Raw genomic sequence first — 12,046 nt, forward strand, 5'->3', positions numbered from 1 at the left:
GCTTGAGCCCAGGAGTTTGAGGTTGCTGTGAGCTAGGCTGACGCCATGGCACTCACTCTAGCCCGGGCAACAAAGTGAGACTCTGTCTCAAAAAAAAAAAAAAAAAAAAAAAAGAATGCCAAAATTTGGTAATTCTTGAAGCTGGGTGATAAGTATATGACAGTTCATGATATTATTTTCTCTATTTTTAAGTATGTTTGAAATTTTCTATAATAAAAAGTTCAAACAATATCAATAATTTTTAGGCCGGGCGCGGTGGCTCACGCCTGTAATCCTAGCACTCTGGGAGGCCGAGGCGGGTGGATCGCTCGAGGTCAGGAGTTCGAGACCAGCCTGAGCAAGAGTGAGACCCCGTCTCTACTAAAAATAGAAAGAAATTATATGGACAACTAAAATATATATATACAAAAAATTAGCCGGGCATGGTGGCGCATGCCTGTAGTCCCAGCTACTCGGGAGGCTGAGGCAGGAGGATCGCTTGAGCCCAGGAGTTTGAGGTTGCTGTGAGCTAGGCTGAAGCCACGGCACTCACTCTAGCCCGGGCAACAGAGTGAGACTCTGTCTCAAAAAAAAAAAAAAAAAAAAAAAAAAAAAAATTTTTAAAGGTACCAACTTAAAAAAGGACAAAAAGGAGAGTTCTAGGCTGGTCCGAAGGTGGTGAGTTATCTCACTTGATTGTTCACAGTCAGTTACAGATTGAACTCCTTGTTCTACTACTTTCCCCCCTCCTCACTACTGCACTTGACTAGTCTTAAAAAAAAAAAAAAAAAAAAAAAGGAGAGTTCTAAATTCTCAAAGCCCTGGGAATGAATCCCCATTTTGTACTCTGTGAACTTGGGCAAGTTATTTTACCCTTCTGAGCTTCAATTACCTCTCTTATAAAAGGGAATAATAATGGTATGGCTGACATAAAGATGTGCCAAAGGAAAAAAAAAAAAAGGGACTTGCTGCCCAGCTGCAAGGAGTATGGCCAGCAGAGAGCCTCCTTTAAGGTCCACCTCATCTTTTGAACAGAGGTCATGCCCTAGGCAATAACCCCGCAAGATGGCAGCCAAGGTCACACTCAACTCAGGGCAGCTGTTGGCCAAAGAGTGAGCAAAGCAGAGGGACAGGGTCCTGGCCATTTCTGCCCAATGCAAGACTCTTTGACTGAGTAATCTTTGCTCTGGAGTTCCTCATTGGCCTGGCAGGGACTTTGTCAAGTGGGCCTCACAGTCTGACGGCTTCCTTCCTTTTCCTTTCATGAGTGTCACTCCCCAGTGAACCTTCTCTGCTCCAGACTCCATCTCAGCATCTTCTGCCTGGATACTGAAACAAAGGGTACTCACCTTACAGGATTCTTGTGAAGAATAAATGAGGTGATGGATGTAAAACACTTTGCACAACACCTGGGATGTGGTAGGTACTCAATAAACGGCAAATGATGATCATAATTATTCAACAGTGTTTAAGGCAGTAGGAGATGGTTCACATGAAAATATTAGAAGAATTATAGAGTTTATGCAATTATAAGCTATTTACATTTTTAGAACTCACACACAGAGCAGAAAAGTATGAATGGAAACTATAGTTGCTGAACTGTATACGTGGAAACCATAGATGTTAGTCTGAGAACTAATTCTTATTAAAAATGTAACTCTAATTACTAGAATGGTATGCTGTTTAAAAAAAGAGTTTATATGATGTTATAGTTTAAATGTGAATGACTTTTGCAAAGAGAAAATGGAAGTTCCATCTACCTTTTTTGTTGTTGGTGGTGGTTTGAATCTATTTCTAGTATTAAACAATTGAGGTTGTTGAGCTGTACATAAATTTAACATAGCATTTTACAAATAGGATAAGGTTTATGAGTTCAAAGTTGGTCCCAATTGGAAGCTCATGATCAATCCATACTTAAAACTTGTATATCCCCAAATTATTCTCAATATATATTTGGCCTCATGATTTTTTTTTACATTTTTTGAACTAGACATATCACGAGGTTCAAGCTAGTATGCGTGTATATTACTAAAACAGGAAACAAATATTTCTTTATGAACACTAATTCTAGAAGACTTCACACCCACATTCTAAAATCTAATTAAATTAATTTCCTAGGGCATTCATGTATTTTTGGTAGCTTGCAATTTTTAAGTGTCAAAATAAAGCCTTATTTTTAAATGTGGGTGGTGTTGATGAAACAAGTATGAGTAATACTTGCAGGAAACACAATATTAGCTTTAGCTGGGAAGTGGGTGATACTTGAACAGTCCTTCAAAGAAGCACTTTCCACGTCTCACCAATGTAAAACATGAGTTGTAATGTGTTCACACAGTAAGCAAGGACACTTATAAAACTCCCTTATGGTGCTTAAAGTATGTTTTATCTACCAAAAATGCAATTTACACAAATTTTCAGGATTATGTCTAATGTATAAAGTGAAGACAACCAGCTAACATGTAAATATCAACCACCAGACCTTCCATGTTTCATTCTGTTTAATATCTACTAAGCAGAAAAGGCTGTGTGCAAAGCCTGTTCTAATGGAGAAGGATGACCGAATTAAGTTGATTTCTTCTCTCTTCTGAGGTAGGTAGTTCTGCTCTAGTGTCCATAGTTCTGGGAATATTTTCTCCCCTGTTGGTCTTGCTATGTTTATCTCAAACAGAATTCTCCGAAGGGTTAAGAAAAAAGAACAGTAGAAGAGCTATGGACTATTGTTAATACCGTACTCCAATTTAGTATTTAAGGGCCATAAGAAGAAATAATTCTCCAAAACCTGAAACTATTAATAGTCAATTACTTCAAGATTAAAAAACAAACTAATTTAAAATTTTAACACATTATATAAAGTGTTCTTATATATATACATATGTATATTTCAAAGATAGGTAGCATGAACAGAGAAGGAATAACGTTTTAAACCCTAATTTAAAGGTAAAAAAAAAAAGTACCTAGACTGTGTGTATTTGGGGGTAGAAGGTATATGAGAAATCTTTGTACCTTCTACTCAATTTTGCTGTGAACTTAAGACTGCTCTAAGAAATAAAGTCTACTTTTTTTAAAGGTATCTAGAATTATAAAAATTTTTTACAACTGCCAAAGTGCAGAAAGGTATTATAATAACCTTCCTATTATTTTTAAAAAGCAAATTTTAAAACAAAAAGAAAAAAGAGATTTATTAATTCATTTGATAAACACTGATTGAACTCATATTGAGTGAGGCATTGTTGCCAGTACAGGTGGTACGTTGCTGCCTCTTAAAAGTACACACCACAATCAATGTCAACATACTCAATATAGTCGAATGGACATTATATGCTTGGCACTGTCCTAAAAACACAGGTAACAAGATTACAAACAACACAGGTAGCTTCTTACTATGTTAATGCTTAATATGCATTATTCAGGTCTCTCTCTGTTCCCTTGCTTGTATGCTGGGCTACTTCATTTCTCATTAGTACCACAGCAAACAAATAAAGATAGCAGAGAGGATACTAGGAAACAACAAACCGAGGTTCTGTCACTGAGTAATTTGTTAGCTGCAAAGAGTGGAACAATTATGAGGAAAGCTAAAGTTTCCAGTAGATTTATTTCACACTAATGAGCAAGCTAATAAAAAGTTGAACTAACACTTTGATAACCTGTGACTTCCTTCAATAAGTGGGTAAGAAAAAAACACTCAAATGTAACCAACTTTTGCTTTTACATTTCTCTGATGACCAGGCACAACATCAACAAATCAGTGACCATATTTACTTTATTAACCTTCCCTTTTTAACAAAGTCTTAAGTAAATGCATTTTGGTTAATCTTACATAAAAACATAAATTTCTCTTTTGACTCTAATGTTGCAGACTGGAGGTAAAACCTACTTTAGATGCTTCCAGTGAAATATGTAGATATCTTTCAACGTACATAATGTGACTTAGACTCAGACCAGTCTTTTTTTTTTTTTTTTTTTTTGAGGCAGAGTCCTGCTCTGTCACCCTGGCTAGAGTGCTGTGGCATCAGCCTAGCTCACAGCAACCTCAAACCCCTGGGCTTGAGCAATCTTTCTGCCTCAGCCTCCCAAGTAGCTGGGACTACTACAGGCATGCGCCACCATGCCCGGCTAATTTTTTCTATATATTCTTAGTTGTCTGGCTAATTTCTTTCTATTTTTTAGTAGAGACAGGGTCTTGCTCTTGCTCAGGCTGGTCTCAACCTCCTAAACTCAAACAATCTGCCCACCTCGGCCTCCCAGAGTGTTAGGATTACAGGCGTGAGCCACCACGCCCGGCCTCAGACCAGTGTCTTGCACACAGTTGTTCAATAAAAAATTTAAGAACTGACTAAAAGAAAATGTTATGAAGAACTGCACAGAAACAACTGTATTATAACCTAATCACTTTATAACAGCCATTTATACTTTGTTACGCCCCTCTGATGAAAAAATAGAAAGCCCCAATTTAAATACAGACTAATCCAATAGTTATAAATTATGAGTTTTGAGTTCATTTTCATAGCTGTATAACTTCCTCACATGTTACAATTTCTCAAAAGTTTCCTAGAATATGAAAGTTTAGACTAGGCATGGTGGCTCATGCCTGCAATTCCAGCACTTTGGGAGGCCAAGATAGGAGGATTACTTGAGGACAGTTCAAGACCAGCCTGGGAAACAGCCAGACCTTGTCTTTACAAAAAATAAAATTAGCTGGGTTTGGTGGTGTGTGCCTATTGTCCCAGCTGCTCAGGAGGCTGAGACAGGACTGATTGAGCCCAGGAGTTCAAGGATAAAGTGAGCTACGATGATAGCACTGGCCTGCGTGACAGAGTGAGACTCTGTCTTTTAAAAAAAAAAAAGAACATGAAAGTTTATTCTTATAAAAAGGTTAAAAAAGAAAGAAGAAGAGGAAGAGAAAGGTTTTACTCCCTCCACAAAGCAGGATGTGGCTAAGAGGCTTTTAATGTAAAATGCATGTTAGAAACCTGTAGTTTTAAAAAACCTATATGGAGTTTGACTAAAGTCCTAAAATGTGTGTAAAATCTGATAGTATTTGTGAAGGTCCAAGAAAGCTGCAGCCACCTGTTAGAAATAACTTATGGCCACCCAAACCATAGCTCCATCTCTCTCCTTCTAGAAGAATAATTCTGCCAAGTTAGGCTTTAGTGCCCCATCATTATCTCATTACACATGTGCACAATTCCAAAGCCACCATTCAAGGAAAACCCTGAATCACTGCCCTTTGCTGGCTGCCCGACACGCCACACATCACCACGTCTCTGACGGCCAGGGAAAGTGGGGTTTGTTTTTTAGAATCCTTCATTACTCTAGCTTTTTATTTTTTTAAATCTCAAAAACTCCTAATAAAATAAGGCTACTGAAAAGAGACATTTTGTATGCCCTATATGCCTTTGAATTTCCCCTTAAAACTTGGATTTTGCACTTCTTAGTGCACTAATATGTTCATTTCATTCTTTTCCTTCTATTAAACTATAAGCTACTCAAAAGCAAAGGCCAATACTTGTAAGAATGTCTTTTTTTTAACTCTTCACTGCCATATACTTGCAAATATAGAGTTGATAACTGATTCATTCTTCCTCAATAAGTTACCAAGTCAAAAAAAAATTCAAATAGGTCACACCCTTCTCCCTTAAAATTATTTTCCAATTATTTTTATTGTAGAAAATTTCAAGCATATGCAATAGAAAGAATAGTATAATGAACCCTTCTGTACCCATTACCTGGCTTCAACAATTAACCAATTCAAGATAAGTTTTGTTTCACTATCCCACATCTAACACCCCAATTACTGTGAAGCAAATCCAAGATTTCAAATCATTCATACATACTCCAGTCCCAGTTTATTTTCAACAACTCCTATCATTGCCTTCCTTCCCACTTCTTCACCCCCAAAAAGAAATGTACAAAATAATGCAGACTAACTGGAGGCAATTTTATCAGTTCTTTTCATGGCCACTTCCTGTCTTCCGGATTATCTTCTATAACATTCACCAACGTCACTATGAAATGTCCACCATTGTGTTCAGTCCTTATTTCACTCAGAAATGCATTGTATTTTTTCCCTCTATAATTCCATTCTGTTTGAAAAAGTGAAAAAAATTGTGCCAAAATTTCTATTCTCTTGATAAAGATTACTTCTGATTTGTTCCCTCACCACAAATAGGCTAAAAAGAGCTAAAAGGAGTGGAAAAGGATGAGAAGAGGGAAGAAACTTTAATATAGCACTTAACGTGGTGGGTTTTACTTAAATTGGTGTGTGCAAATTTTTGAAACTGTTATTTTATTTTCAGAATGAATATTCGTAAACATCAGAGGAAATTTTGTCATGAATTCCTTTCAGGCAGAGAATGTTTACAAAATGAATTATCTTAATTTAAGGGAGCTACTGCCCTCAGGATTTTGGTATTAATAACAGTAGTTGCTTCTGAGTCTAACAAATGGTTATGTAAAAACAATTACCTCCCCTCCGCCCAAATTAAGGGAGGATGGGCTCTGCTTCTGTAAGTGCTGTTAACCTTGTTTTATTTCAACATGAGATTTCTTGGCCTCATCTCAGATAACACCACCACCCTACACTTTCTCCTCCACACCCTTTACAAATGGAAAGGTAGTGAGCCGGCACGCCAGAGTTCATCATGGGAAACGGCCCATCTTGAGAGCATTTCAAGGCAATAATTTGGATTTCGTCCACTCCTGCCCCTGGCCACTGCACTGCCCGCTCCCTGCCCAGTGACTTCCCCGGGAAGCCAGGGGAAGGCTCCAGTCCGCAGTCGACAGCCTCTCCTTCCCAGGGACGGCCGCGACCCGCCTGGCATCCCCTGCTCGGCCCGGAGAGGGCTTCCCGACCCGCACGGGTTGTTTACCACCCGCGCCCCGCGGCCCAAGGATCCCGGCCAGACGCCGCGTCGCCAGCCACCCTCATCTGAACTGTCCCCTCTGAGCAGGGGGAAAGAACTGTTTACCCTCGAAAGCCTCTTTCCGAGGGCGATAACCTACGATTTCCAACAACTCCAGCTACCTTCCCCCTCCGGGCCAGACGCCGCAGTCCTCATATCGAATTCGGGAGCTGAGCTACCCTTAGGAACAAGCGCCCGGAGCCCCCACGGGTCACAAGTCCCCGCCTCCGGAGGGGAGACACTACTCGGCGCCCCGGCGCCCCAAAACCCGAGACCGGGGACGCGGCCCCGCGCGGCCGCCCCGCCCCCGGGGAGCGCCGGATCCGAATCGAGAGAAGGCAGTCGCGGGGGTCGGGCCGGGGCCTCCACGCCCCCAGCCGAGCCCCCGCGGGAGCGAGGCTCTTCCCTCCACGCACCGCCGCCTCAGGGCGCCGCGAGGGGGCCGGCCCGCCCTCCCCTCAGGCCGCCGGGGCCACACCGAGCCCCTCGCCCGCGAAGGGCGAGCTGGCCGCGCCCCCTGCTCCGGCCGAGGCCCATGAGGGGCACCGGGACCCGCGCCCCCTCCCCAGGCCGGGGGAGCGCAGCCCGCGCCCGGCATCCCCGCGGCGGCCGGCGGCCCAGCCCCACTCACTCACCCAGAGCTCGGTGCCCCAGCTCATGGTGCAGGGGGCGGGCAGGGGCGCTCCGCGTGGCTGGCGCGGCTCTCCGGCCCCCTCCCCGGCGATCCCCTCGCCCTCGAGATCCCCGCGATCGCTGAAAGCCCGGTGCCCGCGCGGCCGCCACTCCTCGCCCGGGGTCTCCGCGGCAGCTCCTCCTCCCGTCGCTCCACAGCAAAATGGCCCGAGGAACCAGCAGCCGCGGCCGCCGCAGCGCCCTCCCGCCCCACACCGGAGCGCGGGCAGGGGGAGGGGCGGGGCGGGGCCGGGGGCGGGGCCTGCCTGACAGCTCGCGCACGCGCGCCAGCCCCGCCCCCGGCCGGCCCCCCAGGCCCCCTCTGCGGTCCGCGTCGCTCCGGGGTCCGGAAGGACGCGGAGGGAGGCGGGCACGGCGGGGCCTGGCGCCCGAGGACTCCTCCGCGCCGCTGTCTGCTCTACTTGTTAGCAGCACGCTCTCTGCTTCAGGACGGCTCTCGCCCCCGAACGTAGCAGCCCCCGCGCTGCCGCCGCTCTGCGGGACCCGAGGCTGCCACGGCGCGCAGCGCCGCTTTAGGTGTAAGGACAACACCCTCCCCCGCAGCCTTGCACGCCGAGTCTGCTCGGGAGCGCTTTTCCCACCCCCAGCGACCGCCGAGGCCCCGAGAGCCCCGCAGACTTGCGCCGGGGGCTGGGGCCTGGGACGGTGGTGTCTGCGCTGCGCACGTGGGGACGTCGAGGCAAACAGCCACCAAGCGGCTAGGGGAGGAATCCAGGGGCGTACTCCCAGTGATTTCTAAACTCTGAAACCAGTGATTTCCAACTCGTTCGCCAAGAAACTCTCAGACGTGAAATCATGCTACCGCTCGGTGGGTAAAAGCAAAGGCGCTGGCCACACATACTAGTTTGATTCAAATCCAGCACGCAGCAGCTGGGTGGCCTTGGACAACGCCACCTCTAGAAGTGGAGTCCTGTCTGCCACACGGAGGCAATAAGGTACCAATCTCCCCGTGTGGCGGTGAGGGTCACGGCGGTGGGGCCAGGGCCTAGGTTGGTAAACTGAGAGCTCCTTTTATGTGCAGATGTTGACTCCCTCTCTCTATATTCCAAAAGTCTGCACAAATGCTATTCCCGGCTATGGAGAATTTTTGGAATTCCAACTCTTTCCTTGGAATCACTAGGCCCTTTCCCTACAACTTACCTCTCTTCCTCAGTTAATGCTAATGCTGGGTCCTTTTCTGAGTAACCATGAACTCCCAAATGAGTCCGTATTTAAAAAAATATTTTACGATGATGCATTTCTCCAATCCCACCCACAATTCTTAACCTGTTTATCCTTCTCCTCCATGGAAGGGTGGAGCTAAAAAACCTGGTAGATAAACCTCCAAGTCTACTTCCTTTGCCGGACAGTTACAATAAATCTAAACTGTCAAAACCGTTTTGGTCTGCCTTTTTTCAGTTACAAGCCCCTGACCCCCACCCCTGCCATTTTTGTGTCTGTTTAATATTTTGCTCTCACAGTTACCAGGTCTGAGTACTCTTTACTCCGGGGACTGCTGGATAAATAACAATAAAAACGGCACCACCGCCAGCCGCCCAAGGCAGATTAATAGCCAGCATGAATTGGAGGAGATGGAAATTCAAACAATGCTGCACAATTTAGCATGCTAAAATTTGGAAATGGTAAATTAAATGCAGGTTTATCTTACAAGACCTTGCCTCCTTGCCTCGGTAATCACCTCAATTTCCTTCCTGCCAAGGCTTGAATATTTTTTCAAATACAATGATCTGAGTTGACTTGAGTTCTTCGAGACTTCTCAAAAACAGAGCGACCACTTGTGAAAATGTTAATCAAGAGGTAAAACAACTTGATGCTTCACAGAAAAGAAAGAGGAAGAGACAGCAGCAGGAGAAAAGAGACCACATGAAGATGAAACCTTTTAAGATGAGTAGGCAGGAAATTGTTAAGTTATAGGAACCCATTGTAACAGCAGCAGAATTCTGTGGAACTGAGTTAATTATACTACACTGCAAATATCTTTAACTTCATTAGGTTTTGGTAGTAACTGGAAAATGTTTGCAAATGTCAGAATCTTCAAAAAATAAAGAAGACACCAATGATCTTGAACCAATGGAAACAACAGGTTCAAGATAAAATGAAATAAGCCAGCAGGAAAAAGGATAAAATACAGCATTTTTTTTAGGAAGAAGTAAATCCATTTCAGTTTCCCTTAGAATAAGAGGGAGTGACTCTAAAACAAGGAAGTCTCACTATTAACAAACTACTGACCTACTTAGGAATCACTTTTCACTAGGGGTATTCTAAACCCTCTCTATGTAAATGCTGGAATTCCCTAGAGGGTTGGTTTAGGTTATGTACACTGGTTTCACCTCTCAGTAATACCTAAAGAACACTGATTTACAAAGTTATGACCTTGGTGGATGTGATATTATAAAATACATATTTAATCTTCTACCTGACATACAACTCCTAAAATCCTTCAGAACTCTAAAGTGATGTCTTTTTACACACTAATGAGATGACTGATGGCTGCTAGTCCCTAAGTATCTTCAAGATCGGGGCTGGTCACCAGATTAGAGGCTCAGGACTTTTATTCCTACCCCCACCCCCACCTCCACCCCCACCCCCACCCTCTGGGGAGGGGAGAGGTGCTAAAAGTAAAGTTGATCACCAATGACCCACAGTTTAATCGATTATGACTACATAATACAGCCTTCATAACACCCGCCCCACCGGAAAAAAAAGTTCAGAGAACTTCTGGATAGCTAAACACATAAAAGTTTCTAGAGGGTGGCACACCCCTTCTCCTATACTTAATTCTGTACATCTCTTCATCTGTATCCTAAACCGGTAAACATAAATGTTTCTCTAAGTTCTGTGAGCCACTCTAACAAATTAATCAAATCCAAAAAGGAGGCCATGTGATCCCTGATTTATAACCAGTCAAAAACACAGATAAAACAACCTAAAACTTATGATTGATACATAAACGGTGGGGGAAGTGGGGACAATCTTGGGGACTGAGCCCTCAACCTGTGAAACCTGACACTATGCTATCTCCAGGTAGTGTGAAAATATAATTAATTTAGAAGACACTCAGCTGTTGTCCACTACAAAATTACTTACTTACCTGGTGGTAGGGGAAAATCCCCACACATTTATCTAGTCACAAAAAAAGTCTTTTGTGTTAATTATTATTAAGGAAAAAAATTTTTTTAAATACTTTAAGTTTATATATAGGTTTTTTCCACTCAGTGGGGGACTCATATATTTCCACTGAATAATCTGATCACATGGACAATATTAGCACTGAAATAACGTATCTGGACAAACAGAACAGACATTGTATAGGTTGCTGTGTTAAGAGGCAAATGATTGTATTAGCGATTTTTGGCAATTCTAACCCTGCTTGTATTTAATAAACAACTATTTCAGGAGCTTGGATATTCAGATATCTACATAGCTATACACAGGTGTGAGATTTTAAAGCAGACGGAGTTTTATAATTGTTAAATTGAGATCACAGTTTTCCACTCCTTATTAGGTGTGTGGCCTTCTGCAAGTTCCTTATTGAGCTTCAGTTTCCTCATTTACAAAACAGGGACCTCATAGGTTGTTACCAGGCTGAAATGAAGGAGTTGGGATGAGCACAGGCTTTGATGTTAGCCAGATTTGGACAGCTCTGTACAGGTAGCGCTACAGCTTTGGCTCGATTACTTTCCTTCTCTGAGCCTCAGTTTCCTCCTCTTTAAAACAGAAATAATGCTACTTCAAAGAATATATGTAAAATGCTTAGCACATCATATGGGCACAAGTATCGGTTCCCTTTCCTTTCCTCTTGTTTTTTTTTTTTTTTTTTTGTCCCTACTCCGTTTCCCCCTGTTTTCTGGAGGATTTTTACTTCTTATATGAAGGAAAATAATCCTTTAAGATTTCTGATGTAGCAGGACAGCTTGCCTGAACTACAGTTGATTGGTTGTCTATTGGTTAAGTACTCCTAATGAAATTATCAGAAATTTTTTTTTTATTTAAAATAACTGTTTTTAGCTTAAAATTTCCCATTTCTTTAGCAAACTACTTACTAAGGGCCCAAGAAAACACTCAAGCGGAACAACTGGCATGGGATAAAACTAGGAACTTTGTGGTGAGTAGAATCTTAAAACTGCAACCTATTTTTACAACTGATAATCAAATTCCCCTGAAGGTCTCTGTAAAGATGTACATAAAATCAAGAAAAACTGGCTGCTCTGTAGCTGAAGAAGGTACACACTGTGCCACCAGGTTGAAAAGTGATTTTTGAAGTTCATCTCCAACCCACAGGATTCAAGGGTTAGGGGCATTGTGCTGACATCCTACCTGTCAGGACCTGGCTTTTCCATGAAGATCACTTTCTGCAAAAAGATACTCTCAAGGGCTTCCCCCACACCCCAAGAAATGCTTGAAAACCTTAGCTACAATTGTGGAAGAAATGGTGTTTCAAGTCATAGTGACATTGGACTTCTGAATGCATT

General features: G+C 43.1%; 1 protein-coding gene across 11 annotated transcripts in view; it reads right to left on the reverse strand.

The window, feature by feature from the left end:
* Nucleotides 1-7,740, reverse strand: part of FNBP1 (formin binding protein 1) — a 128,455-nt gene extending 120,715 nt beyond the window's left edge. For 9 of the 11 annotated variants that reach the window (XM_069476938.1, XM_069476944.1, XM_069476939.1 and 6 more), the window contains exon 1: nucleotides 7,517-7,716. In XM_069476938.1, coding sequence (XP_069333039.1) covers nucleotides 7,517-7,540 — 24 coding nt within the window. In that variant the 5' untranslated portion in view covers nucleotides 7,541-7,716. Of the gene's footprint in view, nucleotides 1-7,516 lie in introns of all 11 variants that reach the window. The other 2 variants (XM_069476946.1, XM_069476941.1) reach the window with 1 other exon arrangement.
* Between the last annotated feature and the right edge of the window lie 4,306 nt (nucleotides 7,741-12,046).

This window comes from Eulemur rufifrons, chromosome 7 (genome assembly GCF_041146395.1).
Source record: "Eulemur rufifrons isolate Redbay chromosome 7, OSU_ERuf_1, whole genome shotgun sequence".
Lineage (NCBI taxonomy): Eukaryota > Metazoa > Chordata > Mammalia > Primates > Lemuridae > Eulemur > Eulemur rufifrons.